General features: G+C 40.6%; 1 protein-coding gene across 6 annotated transcripts in view; it reads left to right on the top strand.

The window, feature by feature from the left end:
• Positions 1–251: 251 nt before the first annotated feature.
• Positions 252–18952, top strand: part of mllt10 (MLLT10 histone lysine methyltransferase DOT1L cofactor) — a 41108-nt gene continuing 22407 nt past the window's right edge. For 3 of the 6 annotated variants that reach the window (XM_038726514.1, XM_038726551.1, XM_038726543.1), the window contains exons 1-7: positions 252–656; positions 5159–5238; positions 7564–7618; positions 9923–10032; positions 10148–10251; positions 10648–10741; positions 15497–15586. In XM_038726514.1, coding sequence (XP_038582442.1) covers positions 494–656; positions 5159–5238; positions 7564–7618; positions 9923–10032; positions 10148–10251; positions 10648–10741; positions 15497–15586 — 696 coding nt within the window. In that variant the 5' untranslated portion in view covers positions 252–493. The remainder of the gene's footprint in view (positions 657–5158; positions 5239–7563; positions 7619–9922; positions 10033–10147; positions 10252–10647; positions 10742–15496; positions 15587–18952) is intronic. The other 3 variants (XR_005445324.1, XM_038726524.1, XM_038726532.1) reach the window with 2 other exon arrangements.

The following is an 18952-nucleotide window of genomic DNA, read 5'->3' as shown; positions in this document are numbered from 1 at the left end:
TGCTGTAAACAAATAAACAAACACTCACATCTGTTTCTAAACATCGTGCTTTGAACAGTTGCTGAGCTTGGCAGGTCTCTTAGCCTACCACCACGCTGCTCCAGTGTTGACTGTGAAGCGAGTAAAGTGAAGTCTCTCAACTTTCAAACCACCCCAGCCATGTGGAACCAAAATGGAAAGTTATTCTCTCTGCGACCCAATTACGTCCGTCATGTACTTCCTGTCAAAGGGCACGCACACACACACGCGCCTTGCGTCATTACGCACTTCCTGTTCTCTACGAGGTCCCCCCACTTCTCTTCACCGTCGCGCTGTGAAGTGGATGTTTTGGTGAAAAAATACGGTGTCTAATAGGGACGTAAACACACTTAAAACATGACATTTCGACCGAGTGGGACATAAAGCGGTGTTGCGGGATAAAGAGGGGCGTCTGCGGCGAAGGTTTCGGTTTATCTGTGCATCGTATTCTTCCGCATGTCCGCTTTCTTCGTAGATGGTCTCCGGCGAGCGTTGTCTGGCGGCGGACGACGAGTTAGTGAAGAATAATATGAAGGAGATGATCGGCGGTTGCTGTGTTTGCTCTGACGAGAGGGGCTGGGCGGAAAACCCGCTGGTGTACTGCGACGGACACGGCTGCAACGTCGCCGTGCATCAAGGTAAGCGACGCTGTTAGCTCGGCTAGGAGTTAGCCGTTAGCATACAGGCTAGTTAGCGATGTCTTGTTGCAAGGTTGTGAAGCGCCCCGTATGGAGCCGCCTGCCCTCACCAAGGCCAGGCTGAGGTCAGGCCCCATTCATGCAGCAGGGTAGTCCACTGATTCGTCTTGACAGCTAACTAACCTGCTAGAGAGGTGGCAGCTGCTTTATGGACACATGTGGCTGAGACTAGTCCTGATATTTTCTTTTTATCCCTGTTAGAAGCGGTCATGTTGGATATAGAGAAGGCGGGATGCTGCCATCTCTCACAGTAGTTCAACCCACGTTGACTACGAAACAACAGTCTAAATTGCATTAAATATGGAGGGGAAACTATTTAGACGCTGCGTGTTTATGTTCAGCATTCAGTCCAAGCAGCAAAACAATGATTTGTAATGACTGCACAGTTGGCTTCTAGTATAGTGACAGTGATGTTGTGCTTCCATGCCAGTGCTCACCCGAGATGACTCAGATGATGACGTCCATTGTTTACAAATTTAACAGCTGGCCATGTGTCCACTTAGCAAACTCCCACCGTGGCTGAAAAGTATTTGAAATGTCAGCAACTCTGAACCCATGCAGAAGTGTCTCAGCTTACTTGGACTTGTAACACGGGTTTGTTTGGGACATTTTATTAGTGTTTGGACTGTTAAATAGGCCTGACAGGCAGGACAGGAGCATGTCTGTGACTAACCTACCAACAGCCAAACTTTAACACACATGGCAGCACTATCTAGTCAAATGTTAAGTCTGTTTGACCCCCGTGTTTCTCTTTGCTGGTTCAAAGTAGCATAAACTAACCCTCGGCAGTATTAATAGTAAGATGACTTATTATTTGTACGATGAGATACAACTGTGTCAAATATCATAGTATTTATTTCACATTAAAGTTGCATCATATTATCCCAGCCTCAGCCAGTCAGACTTCATGACTGTGTAGAAAACACAGTATCGGTCTGCCTAAGATTAAGTGTGTTACGAAACTGAAGAGAGATCTAGACAAGAAAATTATTTTTATTCTATAGCATCATATCCCATATTCTATTGTCACAAGTTCTGTCCAGAATAAAAGAGGAGTTTTGAAGCTTCAGTACAAAGTATTACTGTATACTTACTATATTGAAAGATGTACAATGGGGTATGGAATATTTAGCTTATATCAAAACATGAACCCTTCATCCAGTTACTTTCCAAATGTGGCCTCGTTGATTTCTTTGGTTTAATAATCAACCATGCATCACATGAACTAATCGTTCAAAACATAGTCCGACCCGTCAGTCTGTGAGCGAGACAGAGGGACGTCGTCAGCAGCTGAAGCGAGACAGAGGAAAACTGGGAGAAGATAAGGAAGGTTTGTGTTTTGCTCGCTGGCCATTTAAGGTTAGCTGTACTGCTGCCTTTTGTTGTTCAACTTTTCACAGAGCCAACGTGCATGTCAGTTTCACTTTTCGTCAACCGACCAATCACAGCCTGAATGTGGCGGGACATTAAAAAAAGTTTGACGTGCTACAGCAAATCGTTAAATGATGAACAATGTGACTGACAAGTTAATACATAGCATTAACAAATTGGAGACCAATGTAAAGCTTGAATAAGGATTTAATGAATAAAAACAACTCACAGAAATGAAACAGCTTTAATTGGAAATTCAACTAGAGATAGATAAACATAGAGACTTTGCAGTGGTCAGATGTAGATTTGGCTAGAGCCAGGATGCCAATATTTGCTCCTTCTGGCCACCTCCTCCGTAGAGCAACACGCTCCCCTTGTTCTGTTTTACATCTGTTTTACTAGTTCATTTAACTTCGTTCAAGGTGAGAAATATACATTTCAAAATGTCAGTATTTCCTGCATTCCTTGATAATAATTAAGCATACTCATAGTACCATTTGTTCCATTATAATCGAATCGCAAATCGTAATATTATCCACAATAATTGCAATATGACTTTCTCCAAATCACGTAGCCCTACTAAAGTAGCAGCATTTAACAGTGTCCAATGATTCTGCATTTTAGGAATCAATACACTAATCTGTTGGAGCTTTTTTAAATGATTGATTTTCTGTCAATACTGCCTTTAATTTAACCCATAAAAGTGATTAATCTAAAAGAGTTAATTTGATTTTTTTTTTAATCAAAAGGAAATATAAAATGTAATTGAGACTATTGCTGAACAATATGAAGAAAAAGTCGTATTGCGATTATTGTGAACAATAATAATAATATTGCGATTTGCAATTGCGATTCGATTATGAAAATGCTCAACATTGGTCTCTAATTTGTTAATGCTAAGTACTAACTTGTCAATAATCATATTGTTCAACATTTAATGATTTGCTGCATCAAACGTTTTTTTTAATGTCCCGCCCCATCCCGACTGCGATTGGTCGGTTGACGGAAAGTGACTGACAAGCACATCGGCTCTGTGAAAAGTTGAACATGTTGAACAACAAAAGGTGCTTGGTGCTCTGGTGACAAGTCCGACTATGTTTTGAATGATTAGCTGCTGGACAGGGAGGGGGCTTACGGTAGGGTGTTAAAAATAACTGGCACAAACTGCTCATAAATCATTTTTTCTAGTAGGCTTATCTGTTTTTAGGGGCACATGCGAGAGCCCGCGTGGGTGTGGGCAGAGATAATGAGCAGACTGCAGCGCACACAGAAGAGAGCATCACACACCTTTTCTGTTTTGTTAAATCGCACACTTTTTCCAGTTATGTAATTGCACATGACGACATTGCGATTGCAGTTGCAATTGTGATTAGGTTAATCATGCAGACCTTATTGAGACCAGCAGTGCTTTACTCGTAGAGTGCCCACATTTCACACTATAAATGTTGAGAGAACATTTAGGACGATACAGTACAATAGGTTGTAGCATTTAAAAGTTTACTTAATTTAGTAATTTTTCCTATGAGAATGTACATATTCAATACAGGGTTTTTATATATTTTGTATACAACTGGGGCATAGTTTGGGTACGTCTACATATACCTAGTGAGTATGGCTGCATCCCACATAATATGCAATGCACTTAATATAACAACACGATCTCTATGAACCAATTCAAGATGAATTAAAGATTGTTTCCTGTGTGTTTGAGTGCTCCTCTGAAACTTAAAGAGAAGCTTAAAACATCCACAAAGCATAGTCGTATAGTGTTTGTGGTACTGGCTAAAAATAAAATTGCAAGCTTTTACGTGATTGGATCAGCAGGCCACAATTCTTAAAATGAACCAGATGTGTGTGTGTGTGCGTGTGCAAAATATCCTTACCAACGGGTATGTGATGTTTTATCTGTAAGTCTGGTCACCAGTTTCTTCATTTGAACTCCGTAACCTTTGGGTGTTTTGTTCTCAGAAATCGGGATTATCACTCTTTATTCCATTGGATTATGGGCTCAGAGATAATCTGAAATTGTGTAGAGGTAGGCTATTTATGGTCGTGCTGCTGCATTTAGGGTAGCACTGCCTGTACAGCAACTTAGAGTCTGAGTCGTGTAAGTGTCGGTGAAATCGGGTTGTAACTCAATGGGAAAGATGTGTTTTGTAAACCATTGTTTACCAGTGCATTTTAAAATTTTAAGTATTGACAGAATTTAGTAGAATGTATGACAGTAACCGACATCAAAAGGAACTGAGTCCTCTCCGGTCTCCTGGTCTTTAATAGCTTCTGTGTTTCAGCAGGTTTTCTGCTCATGTTCAAAACTTTCTGCACATTCAGGATCTCTCCCGCACATCTGTGTTCTCTGACATATCCAGAAAAAATCATAATTTTATGAGACTTACATTATTTAATGAGAATTCATAATAATTTTTAAAAGTCTACCTGACCTATACTCTGCTGTGCTCCCATTCAGACTGTCCCAAACAGAGACAGGCTGTGTTTCAGATTTGAGATGTTTATAATGCAAAACTCTACCAGCGAGTCTGCTGGCAGCGTCTCAGCGTGCGCAGGGGTGGGGGGGTTACTTTATTAACACGCCGTATGCTGAGTTGCATTATCTGGGTGGAGATGATTCTCGCCGCTAGTCGACGTTATCAGAATATAAGTTTGTTAGTCTCAAGCCCTCGGTGCAACAAGCTTTGCAACATTAACAACAAAGCAAAGCTACCGGTTATCGTCGATGCCTATGCGTGTTGACATTAACAATGCATCGCTGTTGTCCCAGGGGCTTAAAATATTTTGTAGCACTGGCAGACTATGTCGGGCGTCAGTAGAGCGATAAAATACAACAGCAGTGTGTTCAGCAGTCTGTCAGGTCAAAACATTGTTCAGTTCGGCATTCAAACTGGTGTTCGGTCACATGTTTTCCTTCTGGCAGGTGTAAAACATAGTCAGAAGCAGAGACGATGTGATATTTGTAAAGATGTTATCAAGTGTCATCGGTTTTGGAGTGGTTTCATTATCACTATGTAAATGTATTCTGGTATAAAATGGAGTCTTTTGTTGTCTCTCTTCAGCCTGCTATGGCATCGTGCAGGTGCCCACTGGTCCATGGTTCTGCAGAAAGTGTGAATCTCAGGAGAGAGCAGCCCGAGTGGTGAGTCAACACAATCTATCTATCCATTCATCATTTATAAGTCAACCCCTGGAATAACAGCACTATCTGGTAAAGATGGTGGACCTCATGCTCTTGAGCAGTGCTATCATTTATAAATGGGCTAAGAAAATAGCGCCATGTAGGTCTTTCTGTTCAAGGGGCCTGGAACAAACTAGTTAAAATAACACAATGCATGTTGAAAAAGTGCTGATGAGAAGATGTCGGTTGGTTTTTGACTTGAGAGTTGTCCGCTGTTTCTGAATATGTGACTTGTTTTGTGAGGAAACACAAAGCAGTCATTGTTCAAGACTTCACTTTGTTTGCAACCTACACGGCAGGGCTGGATGATAACAGACAAACAGTTTAGCTATGTAAAATCACATCATGTTGTCCAGTTGAAGAGCATTACAGTCGGCTGCTCAGTAAAATAAAATCTAACTATCTAACTCTAAATGTCATTCACATGTGAAAATAACACGCACAGGTGGTTTGGGATCAGGTTTGTTTATTCAAACAGAGCTGTTTATTACTAATTTTAAGATAAATTAAAAACAAAATCCTGTGATTACAGTAGGTAATAAAACCAAAACAATAAATATTGGCATATTTCCCAGGCTTACTTTATGGCTTACAAGATATTTGTGGTTTGCCACAATGTAACGTATACACGATATAACTTTATACTTCCTTGGGCTTTTTTAAACCACATAACCTGAAAAAGAATTGTGTTTTACTAAATTACAATATTTATCACAGAGCAATAGTATCATATCATTGATTTACTGACTAGTGGGACTTGAAAGCTTGCTTTTGTTGTCTCACCATTTCTCTCACTTGATCTTAAATCTCTTTAAAGCTTGGCAGAAGCTGCAGAATCAAAAGAATTGTAACTAGAGACATTATATTAGAGGTCTGCATAGACCTGCCTGGTACTGGCAGTTTTTGTGGCACCACCGCCTGCACTGACAGGATTTTCTGTGGCATTCAACCTCTCCCGCTGTCCTTTGAGCTTAGTCTGCCCGTCAGCCTGTGATCTGTATTTTGTACCAGTAACCATCATATTTCATCACATTATTTCTAAACCTGATTAAAAACGCTCTATAAAAGATGATCATAAATGCTGTTTGGCCAGTTTACTAACTGCCATTTGCTGTGTGTGGTATACTATGACGTGCAGACGTTAAGCTTTCTTGGCTGCATCATATGTATGTTTCTGCCCAGGCAGGAACGCAGCCCTCGAAAGCGCTGCATTTCCAACAACTGCTGCAGTACCCGTGAAGTGGGTCAAAGAGATTCCATATTTACATGTTCTTTTTGTGAAACTGGAACGGGTTGCTGAGTTTTCAACTTAATGTGACCTCGGCCAACTTCTAAGGACTTGTCGAGATTTTGTCAGGGCAAGATTTACTTACGTAGTTGTTGATACAGGTGCTAGGAATGATCTGCCCACTTGCTGTATTCATGTGTGTGCACAAGGCAAAGTTTCTCTAGCAGAAATGTAGCAGGATATCTAGGTTTTCCTCTAACCTCTTAACCTGAGAAACCAGTGTTCTCATTTACATGGTGTTTAAGAAATGCATTTAGGGGAGAAATCTGACATAAATAAGGTCACGAAAGTACATTGTCGGGTCGGAAAATGTGATGTTTGAGGTGGCTGTTGCGCACGACAAATTTGGTTACAATTTACCTGTCTTGCAGTGTTAACATAAGTGATTCGGATCCACTCCAATACGTCATGCTACACTCGTCAACCAGGTTTCATGAAGATCGAGCCTGGAGTTTCAGTTTAGTAGTAAATAAAATAAAAAGATATTTGAAAACCTGTTCAGAAAGGTGAATATAAGATAGTAGTGTGGTGCAGTAGCAACATAACTTGTTTGTGAGGTGTGAACTTGGCATGCAACAGGGAGAAATGGTGGACAAAATTATGGACAAGAATGTCTTTCTGTTGTGTGCGGGTCACACACACTGTGCTCTTTGTAACGTGCAGTTGAGTCCATAAGATGAGCAACACCAGCTCATTTGTAAGTTGAGGAAGAGTCGAACTGTCAGGCTCATAGAAGCAGAAAGAATTGCCAGAGGACCTGTAAAGTATTTGCTTGTATACATACACACACATGCTCGCGCTTGGAGAAAGAAACATCATTAGACGGCCGATCATGAGGATGTTTTCCCGGAGAGTTTTCTGGCCTTGCGCCCAAGTCAGGGCCGCTTGCGGGTTTATCTCCCACATTGACATGCTTGTCATACTTCTTGGGTTCCTCACTCCCAAGTAGATGAGTTTGGCCGCTTGTTTGTGACCTGGTGTTTCTTCTTTACCCACAGAGATGTGAACTGTGTCCCCACAAAGACGGAGCCCTCAAGAGGACAGACAACGGAGGTAGAATCTCTCTTTCAGCTGCATACTTACAAACACATACACACAGGTCTGTGGTGAGCCTCTTGTGCATGTTGTCATTAATTGCATGTCACCGGCAAGTTTAAGTAGTGTGAGCGTGCTGGGAGAGTTATGTTGCTGTTTGTTGTGTGTGCTGCCTTTCTCTACCGTCCTTGCCAGTCCATGTTTTATGAGTGTGTGTATGTTTATGAGGGGGCGGGCCAGGATGGGTATAGTGCATGGCCTGTGAGGAGTCTCCTCTCTGGGTTCATCGAGAGGTCAGCTTGGTGGAGACTGTAAATATTCAGTGTGTGTGGGTTTGTGTGTGTGCGTGCGCGCGTGTGTGTTTGAGTCAGTCAGAGAGAGAGAGAGGCACAGCTGTGGGATTGTGTCCAGGCCTGCAGGGAGGCATCAGGACAACACTAACACACACCGTTTTACTACTTTCTCTTTTATTTTACCCTTCCCATGACCCCTCTCTCCTCTTTTTTTCCTCCCATTTTTCTCTCACCATCTCTTTCCCTTACCGTGCGTTTCTCAGCTCTTGTCTGTTCCTCTTGCCTTGTTGATCTGTGTGGTTGTTGCTGTTATTTCAGTTGGGACAGTGTCAAAGCAGAGCAAAGTTATTACTCTGAAATGGGTATTTGATCCAGCATCTTAACATATAGCTGGCACAGAAGAAAGAAAGAGAGACAGACAGACAGAAAGTAAGATTACAGCTGCTTGCCTCTTTCTTTGTCTTGTTTAGGTGGACATAGCCAGTAAATAATATCATCTATATAACATTATATCAGGAGTTTAAAGATGATAGCAAACATAGTTGATATGTCACATCCATCTTATTCAGGGTTTTGATGGAAGCAAGTACACTAGAAAAGCAGCTACAGGTACTTTTATTACAATCTGTGTTAAGAAATATTAGTTATGTGACAGCAGAAACATTTAAATTCAATCATGAGCATGTTCTGTTGTACTGATTTGGTTTCACTGTATGTGCGGTTCATTACCATCTACAGGACTACAATTAGTCCTGTTTTTTTTTACCTTATGTTGGTGTCATGGTTTATCACAGAAGTGCATAAAGTTGTTATCAAGATCTGACAGTCTCATTTGTTTTTTATTTCAATTTTTTTAATGGTGAAATATTCCAAAGAGGGGGGCGGGGGGGGGGGGGGGGGTAAAAGTGTGAATGCTTAGTTTGAAGAGGAAGGCTGTGCCACTTTTATAGTCCTGTTTTATAGGCCTCTTCCAGATTCTTGGAGGGACTTCAAAACAACAACATGCTCCCCATTTTACACCCGCTGCCTCCCCTCTCCGTCCCGCCCTCTGCCCTCCTCCCCCTGTCCCGCTCACCCGGTCAAAGGCAGGTCAGGGGTTCAACTGTAAGTTTAAGCCTGTTTTTGTTTCCGCTATGGGGAAAAACAGACACCTCCAGTGTGGCAGCAGACTCCCACCTCTATTTGACCTCCTGTTGACCTCCTCCTGCTCCTCCTTAGCTCATCGTCAATTCTGCTGCCCTCCACCATGCCCCACTGTCATTCTACCGCCCCCAGTTTGTCTTCACTGACAGGCAGCTGTGTGTGTCTTAGGGCTCAATAAACAGCTATTTACACACATTAACACCCAGTTTGCTAATTAAAGCATTTACACTTAGGCAAGTTGTACTAATTTTTATATGTTCAATATGTGAATGTAACCAAACTTCAATTTGGCTTTAATTTAAATTTGATTTAAATTAATAATAATGGGTCCAGACCACATTTAGGTTGTGTTTGGCTCTGTTATCCATGTTGCCTTTTCGTCTGGTCCATTTTGGGTTCACCTTGACAACAAAAGTGGCAAAGTTTCATGGACTTGAGATGTGCTGCAAAGTCTGAAGGTTTAAATTCATCTTCACTAATGATCACAAAGACGTTAGAAGACAGTATGTGAGCATTCATCATAACTGTACTGGACTTTATGGGCTTACACTGAGAAGAGGACCAAGCACAGAAGCGTAGTAAAGTCAGTTATGCATTTCTTGTAGAGACTTCACATTTTTTAGAGCCCGAGCTATGAGTTACAACTGTGCAGGGAACGTATGGAGCAGTATCACAGGCTTCATGTTATCAGTCCTCAAATCTGCAACAGAGTTTTGCCACATTAGTAAAACTTGCAACCAATCGATCAAACAAGTGGATAACAAACATCAAGTCTTAGCAGAGGGTTTATAAATCTTCATGTAAACTCTGAAAGGTTGCCAGAAACTACATTTTACTGGCATATTTGTGCAGAGGTTGATGATTGTTTTCTGTGTGTCTTTTGCAGGCTGGGCCCATGTGGTTTGTGCCCTCTACATACCGGAAGTGGAATTTGCCAACGTGTCAACAATGGAGCCTATAGTACTTCAGTCGGTGCCACATGAGCGCTACAACAAGGTAACAAAATGTATCCATGCGTTTAGACATGTCACAAAATCCCATGTACAATCTAATTTATAATAAATGTATGTTTTTGATTTAAAATGGTTCTCGAAACTCTCTGTGTGTGTAGACATGTTATATCTGTGAGGACCAGGGCAGAGAGAGTAAAGCAGCCTCTGGAGCCTGTATGACCTGCAACAAACATGGCTGCAGGCAGGCCTTCCATGTCACGTGGTGAGACCCGTTCACATCACATTAACCTCACAAAGACAAAGAAGGAGATTGTTTCTTCACTCAAACTCAAGTCGTGACTGTAGATTTGATATACTGTTGAGTATTGTAATCGTGAAACCTTTGAAATACTGTAGATATTAAGATTTTCATGCATTCCAGTGGTTTAACTGCTTAGAGTAAATAATATCTTAATGACATGAGTCAACACAGCCTGTTGGGCAAACCTGGATCTTTATGCCACTTCGTTTTCTGCTTCCTTGTGTGCAAATCATGTTTCATGTTCACCACTTGTTAGTATGATGAAACTAACTGTTCTACAATGTTACACATAAATGTGGACAATTTATCTCTTGCTCATATCCCTTTCATGTCCTTTTACACTCCTCTCTGCCACAGTGCCCAGTTTGCGGGATTGTTATGTGAGGAACAAGGATCGGACGCAGACAACGTCAAGTACTGTGGATATTGCAAATACCACCACAGCAAATTGGTAAGTGCCCTCTCATACTTTTGTCTTTTGATGCTCTAACCCACAACTTCACACATGATTCCTCTCAACTGAAAAATGTATTTGTAGCCTTTAACCTGTTTCTGAACACGTGAGGACATTTTGTATGTTTTTTTGATTTGAAGTTTAAGGTGATTAATTGTTCACTGTACCAGTTAAACGATTAGAAATCTTGTGTTTTTGTACATTTGCCAGTATAAATGTACAATTTTTTTGTAGGGGTCGACCAATAATCGGTGCCAATATTCAGCGTTTTTCCAATAATCTGCATCGGTCATTTTAGAAACAGATAGCCGATGTAAATAATTATTACAAAATGCACTCCTTTGGCTCTGCTGTAGCTGCCTTCCTGTCTGTGCTGGATGTCCCGTAATGTCCCGCCCAGTACTAGCTGATTGGTTTCAAGTCACGAGTAATAACCTATCAACACTGACTATTGTGCAGAAGTAGCCAATAGAATGAGCGAGCCATCACGCTGCAGCCCCTCCCTTCCTGTCTCAGCAGAGCTCCGCAAATACACACAAATGCAGAGCTAGTTAGCGGACATCAGTGTAGCATTCACAAGTTAACCATAACTACGCTCGTTACTGTAAGTAAGTGCAGAAAAACCAGCAGTCCTAATAAAAGGCTGATACTGCATCAGTATGATAAGCAGGAATGTGCACCAAGCGATATTTTAATCTGCTCTGTCTCATCCACCGCAGCTGTATTTTGGTTTTACATAAACAAGCTAAAACTAAACCTCTCTGTCTGTAGCCTGTTTAGCTGAGATGCTACGTACCTTAAATTTTAGCACATCCTTGTAAACTCAGCTGCTTGTTGAGAGAAACCATCTCCTCTTTAGCAGTAGCAGAGGGAGGAGGAGGAACGACTGACTGGTGTCTTCTTTCTATTTTGATGTCAGGAATATAGTTTATTTTACGTTCCATTTGTTTCCAGTGAGATACTGATTTTATATAGTAAATTTGCTGCTGTAAACTTGACTGTTAACAGTTAGTTATAAAATATTAAATTTGATTACTGTTCTGAATTTATTATTTTTTAAATAACATTTTTAAAAGGCAATTCTTTTGCAATGGAAAACCAATAATTGTATAGATAAAGAACAGAACCAATAAATAATATCAATAAATGAATCAATAAAATCCTAAAAATATAAAATAAATACAATATAAATGCCAGCTGGTAAAGAAAAAGTTTATGATAATTTATAGTCATAGCTATAGTCATAGTTAAGTCCATCTCTGGGATGGGTCGCCAATTCAGTTAATTTAGTATTTATAAAGATTAAACATGACAATTAACTTTAATTCACCAGGGTTTGTTGCACGGACATGCATGAGAGAGTCTTGAAGGTTGTGTGTCTATTAACAAATTAGATCAGGATATATGCATTGTTTTTTTGTTTTTTTTTATTGTTACACTTACTACAAGCATGGATGACTAGGTAGACAGAACACACACCCTTAACACAGTGAGGAATACCTATCATCTTGGGAATGATGTCCGCTGCCACAGAGAGATGACCCTACCATCACTTCTTTTTCTTTTTTCTCTTATCCCTTCTCATCCCTTTCCTTCTCCTCCATACTACTCTGCTCTTTCCTCCACCCAGACATCTTTTTTCCAGCTTTTCTTCCGACGTCGGTGTCTCTTTCCTGCTCAGCACCCCTCCCTCCTTCAGTCAGCTTCCGGTCTCTGTTGGCCTCTGCCCCCTTTCCCTCCATCTATCTTTCTCCCCCATATGCTTCCTCTTTCACTGGACCAATGAATCCACCCCCTCCTCCCCATTGCTTGCCTCTCTTCCTCCATCCACACCTGTCCATCTACTGTTATTCTTCCTCCCTTCCTGATCCCTTTAATCTCTCTAACAGTCATCGTACCATCCTCTCCCTTGTGCTTTGGTACTAAGCACAGCAGGTTGGGTTTGCAGGATGGGGTCCTCTGAGCCTGGTTTTCACTGTTAATGTCAAACCAGGCTAATCAGGCTAAATCATTATTTATGTATTTCAAATTCTTTGGAAAATAACATTTCAGGGATTTATTTCTGTCTGTTTCCATCTCACTTTTAATATTTGGTCACCAGGTGTAGCAGTAGCTTTTGTGCTGTTTTGCTTAAATCGGACACATGGTTTTAACAGAAAGTTGCTGTTAGAGAAGAGTTTTCTACTCTTTTTCTAGACGGTATAGGAATATGAAGTAGAGCTATTAATAAAAAAGGATAAAGGTTAACCTAAAGAAGATAGAAAAACTGTCTATTTAGTCTGCACATTTGTTTGGCAAATAATTGACATTCGCTTCTAAATTACAGATTACCGTTTTCTTGCGTATGATTGCAGTCCTGCCTCATCTTTTGTATTCTGTTAGCTTTGCACTGACTATGCAGCCAGCATAATGCAAAGCTGATATGCGGATAGCTAGCCATTGTGAAGCAAAATTCAATCAGATAAGAGAAGAATAAAAAGGATAGGCCTAAATCGACAAATCCAACAACTGGATATACAGAGGAAATCTGTTCTCAGCACACACTCGCTGAAGAGATGTCCTGTTGGGTTCCAGATTTTGTTCCACCTCTCCCAACAGTTAACAACACATCACAAGGTGTATGCATGTACACACTCTGCATCAGCTGGGGAGGGACGAAAATATGAAAAGCAGGAACGTGACTTGATTATTAGGATTTCTGGAACAGTGTTGGGATGGAAACACAGGACAGGTTTTTATAGTGTCTACACAAACACACACACACACACACACACACCGATGACATTTTGCACTGTTAACAAACGCTGATGGAAAGACTCATGCTGTTATATTGATCGTGTATGAATGGCTTTGGATACTGGGGCATAATGTCATTAAGATGGGGTTGTATGGATGACAGGAATGTATGAGAGGGAATCAATGATGAAGAAAGCAATGTTGTTAGCAGAGTGGGTTTCATAAAATACCACTTGATGGATGTTCACGGCATGTTAGTAACATATGGTATTTGACTGGACTCAGTCGGTAGCCAAATCTAATTTCAAACTTAGATTATCCTTGTTAGTCTGGACGACTCTCCTTGGCTAGATCTCATCTCATCAAGACCGTGTATGAATATTTTTGATACATATTTTTGTGTAAATGCACTCGCTGATGCATCGGCTTAACTTTTCCAATCATCTACAATGGGTTTTGTTGGCATACAGATGCATTTGTCTCCCAGACATCTTCTGTGACAGTAATTGGCAAGCCTTGTTGCATAACTTTTTTGTCACTAGCTGTTCTTCCAACACAACTGATCTTTAGAAACAAAAGTGTCTTTACAGCACAGTTAAGTTGTATTCATTGAACTGAAAGTGTAACAAAGCTGAAAATCTATCCCTGAAAATGGTACAGTGGGGAAAGAATTAGGCAAGATTGAGTGATAGAGTAGTACGTTTTCGCAAGTTGATTCAAAAAGTTTTTATTTTTTTAGGCTTGTCCTGTAAGGAGGAGTGATTATCTCGTGTTTAAGAGGAATTTTTTTGTGTTCTTCTGTAGGAGTAGTAAATTCCACACATTTTAGTACATGTTAACTTACAGTATGTTGGCATTGAAATCCAGATTTAGACTTTAAAAGGGAATAGATCACCATGTAACTCAGACTCAGAGTGGGCTGTATGTGAGGCCAGAAGAGGAGGATTTATCCCATGGCGCATCAGGTTTTACATGAAAGGCCAAAAGAAACACTGTTTCTAGTCATAGATCTGTACTTTTGAATATAGACTGGACAAACACAAGCCTTGATCTATGTCTGCTGCCATTATGGCTGTAATTTGAGGATGTAGTTGTTTATCACCATGGCAACAGATACTGTGAACAAGAGCAAGCCGGCTTGGGCAGAGATCAGTAACAAAGACCCCTCAAAAGTGTCCCATGATGCCTCTTCAGATCCTAGTTTAGGAAAAGGAGTATTAAAATAACAATAAAACACACCTGTGGTAGTGTGGGGTTTTACTCAATCCTTTTCTTATGAGTAGCATTGATGGTCGTTCTACACTTGACTTTGCCCTGTCAATGAAAGCTGATAAAGGAATGGTATTTTCTACAGTGGAGGGAAAATGTAATTTTGTTTAAATATCTACTGCCACCATGCATCTATCACTGGGTAGTGACGAATAAGATTAACCTCCACTTTCCTAACCAATGCTCGTGACAATGTTTTTTTTGTTCACTGTTTTTGAGTTATCCTTGACTTCAGTCAGCCTTTTTTAGTTTAACGCTGCAGTAGGCAATTTGAGCGTACACAGTGCAAAACCTTCCGCCTCTCTCTCTCTGTTGCCTCGTATCTCTCCGCTAAGCACTCCGGCAGCTCTTGCTATCTTGAAAATGCCTCTCCAGTGATGATGAAAAGGAGTTATTAGAGACCTAGACACGTAGAACCCGGATGACCCTTGTTGGTACAGAGTCTCTGTGATTGGCTAGTTCTTGCTAGCTAACCCTGATTTGTTGTTTTATCCAGACCGGGTCCTGTTAAAAAAAAAAAAAAGAAGAAATAAACAAGGGGTGTGCGCTCACAGACGCATTTCTTTCAGTTAATATTGTTCGTTTGTTATCTGAACCTAAATTATAATGAAATAATTTTGCCTACTGCAGCTTGAAGATTTGTTAATTTTTTCAATATCATAAGAGTTTGGGTTTTTTTTGGTCTAATTTTAGCCTCTTTTCTTTGGACTTCATCCAGTAACTTGGAGTTCCTCTTTACCTTTTTAGCGAAGGCGCAGGGGCCGTGGTAGTAGGTCTCAAAGCTTAAGTGACTCTTCCACTCAGTGTATGGATAGACCCCCAGACGAGGACAAGAAGGTAAGACAGCCCTCAGATCTTACCCTGTCTATGCCTCCAACCCACAACTACGACTCCACCAGAAACACTGTTACATGCTCACACTGTGGAGGGACAGGCAAATACACAGTAAAACCATTGATCAGTTATCATTTTCAGTGGCTGTTATAATGGTTCTGTAACGAGACAGTCTTTGAATATATTGGCAGTGGAGTCTCAGAAGACTATTTTGTTTCAATTAACAACTCTGTTCACAACAAAGTCAGACAATAATGCAATAATCTCTGCTATCATACCTGAAGATAGTACATATTGACAATTAACCAAAACCCAGACAAATGTCAAACATCAATAAAGTCAATAGATTTGAGGAAAAATATTTTTATACAGATGATTGAAAGAAATGAAAAACTTTTGCTATATTCTTGATTTGAGCGTACTGTCTTCACTGAGTGTAAAAATTTGTCCCACCTCAAAACATATCAGTGTGTCCTTCACTTTTACTAAATAAGGCTTTTTAAAGCACAGCCATCCTTTTAATTTGTCCAAGCGAGTGCTGAAATTGTATTTTACAGACCCAGCAGCAGTTGTATTGTTTTTTTTTCTGCTAGTATGACTGCAGCCCACCAGTGATCGCAGCCTCTAATGAATCCTATGTTAGTGTGACCTAATCTGTCACAGCTGTTAGCAGAACATGTAATCACAGGCTGCGAAAAATCTGAATTTACAGGAGACGTTATCTGTTTTGTTTTTTGTCAGAACAGAGGAAAGGGCCAAAACTGAATTTGCTCTGTTCTCCTGCAGTTACATTAAACCTGTCATGAAGACTTCTGATGATTGATACTCCGTCCGCAACTTTTGCAGGCCCGTTTTAGTTTATAACAGGTAGGCAGAGGAATTGAACCCAATATAATGTGCTTAAGCAAACACAGTTTTATGTGTCACTAAACTCCCTACCAATGTGCTCTGTTTGGACAGAACTTTGAAAATGCATCCATCCTTACTCCCTTCTTGAGTAGCGATCAGTGTGAAGATTTTACAGGATCCAAATATTGTGGTTGGGTTTGGTGTGTGAAGTCAGCTGTATCAAGCACTTAGAGCAAACAGGGTTTGCACTACAGCAAGCAAAGGACGCTCGTTAGATAAAACAAGCGAAGACAAGTATGTAACATACTCTGACATGTGAGCCCGCGCTTTTTTGTGTGTGTGTTTTTGTATGTGAAAATATTTTAGTCAAGGGAAACTTGGACTAGACCACCTCAGAAACAAGAAACTGATGGTTTAGTGTGAGTTTTTATCTGGCTTTTTCAACAATATAAACCAATTGTGATTCAAAACAAATATACAAAAGCACTGAGCAAAAATTATTACAGGTTGTTGATGACACTTTCAATAAATAAATAAAAAATTCACACTGGAAGCATATTAGCTGCCTGTTTTTATACAGAAGCCTTGTTGCGACACGTTTTGGGTAAAATCAGTTTACAGTATAACAACTGATTGATATCAGATACATTTACCAAAGATGGAAATATGACAGGGTCGCATATAGCTGATATAGATCTTTCAAATCAGCTCAATTAAAGTAATGTTTTTATCATTATTATAAGTGTAAAAATCATATGATTATAATAAATTATGAAAATAGAGTTTTTTTCTGAAGATGCACCGTTGAATTTTATTGGCTTAGAGTTTTCCGGTTGAGCAAGAAAGAATGAATGGATGCATTTTGAAAGTGTCTCTTGACCTCCCAGGAAGTCCGCTCCTCCGTTGCGCTTGTTTTTGTCACCTGAATGACGCTCCACTTCCACTGAATGAAAAGCTCATGTTCTGATGAGATGTTGCATATATTTATGCTGACAGACCTGTAGAGATTTTATGAATGATGCTGTGCCACTTTGACTTCCCGTTTTTATCCTTTTTTGAGTTGTAGTTAATAGAAAAGCATGACATATGACAAAGATTTTTTTAATGTGCTCCTTCATAAAGTAATTAGTGGAATCCAAACTGATCATAAGAACATTGCGTTAAATACCAGCTTCTTAGGTGTGGGTATGTGTATTTGTCAACATACTATTCAGCCCTTCTGCCCTGGCTTTTGTTGATACTGCCTTATTTGCATCAGTTTGAGTACCCCCTCATCTCTGTCTCTCTCCATCCACATTCTAGGGTCAGAGATCAGTAGGCTCAGATGTGTGTGTGTGTGTGTGTGTGTGTGTGTGTGTGTGTGTGTGTGTCCGCACATGCATGTATACCCACCTCATGTTGGACCCTGCAGTCAAACTATAGCAGGGGCTGAAAGATCCCCCACACTGGCTAGAAAAGGCCTCCAGGAAACACACACATACAATGGCTGGTCAGAAATCCTGCAGGATACTGCACAGGGGAATTCCTGCCAGGCCAGGGTGGATTATTTCCCCCCTTACTTCCTGTTCCTTCCTGCCCCCCCCCCCCCCATCTTCCCTTGCCTCTCCACAGCCCTCCTCCCCTCTCATCTTCCTCCTGACGGCGTTGAGTTGTGAAGTGTTTAAAATGCATGTTGTATCAAATTATCAGTCAGTACCTTTTCTTTGCATCATTGGCACAGGCCTTTAAGTGGTTACATAACATGACAAAATTTTATTCATTTTAATTCCTTTACATTACAGCAAGGAAAAGTACCACACTTATCTACATTGTGCAGTTAGTTTTTATGTAGTGATGTAACAAGTGAGTAATCAATTAACAAATGTGAGGATTTGCAGCTTTTCTTTCTTTTATTTGATTATAAGTTGAATATTTTTGGATTTTGTGACTGCTGGTCGAGCTAAACAAACAATTCGAAACATGTCGACTTGAGATCTGGTAGTGGGGTAATGGGCAATGTTCACTATGTAACATCATTTTATTGACAAAATGATCTGTCAGTGGAAAAAAGGGCATAAAAGGGCAGATGAATTGGTAATGAATATAATTGTTACAGCCCAAATTGAAACAAATTAGTTTTTGTCACCAAATGAAGAAGCCTATGCGTGAACTTTCTGAGTTTCCCAGTTCAGAGCCCCATGATCGCCATTTGACATAGACAGAGAGGGTTTCCAGCCCGCTGTTGTGTTGCTCATTGCTCGGGTTTGTTGATAAATAGACGTGGCCCTCATCCTCTGCCACCACTTATATTTACCCCACACAGGCTCAAAGAGCTCTCGGACATGTCAAATGATCAGGCCGCCAGCGGTCAGCAACAGAGAAAGAGGGAAAAGGACACGCTGAAAGCCTTTGTCTCTGCCTGTATAATCAATTGACCTGATTGATAAGGGTGTGTCAGGGTTACATTGTGTGTGTGTTGTGTTTCCCACGCCCAGTGCTTCGTGTGTGTGTGTGGGGGGGGGGGGTGTTATCCGACCCTCT

The sequence above is a fragment of the Micropterus salmoides genome, unplaced genomic scaffold (genome assembly GCF_014851395.1).
Source record: "Micropterus salmoides isolate LMB-PRFRI ecotype aquatic unplaced genomic scaffold, ASM1485139v1 Ms_hic_scaffold_1, whole genome shotgun sequence".
Lineage (NCBI taxonomy): Eukaryota > Metazoa > Chordata > Actinopteri > Centrarchiformes > Centrarchidae > Micropterus > Micropterus salmoides.
The sequence above is the reverse complement of the archived record's forward strand: the minus strand, read 5'-3'. Positions and strand labels throughout refer to the sequence as shown.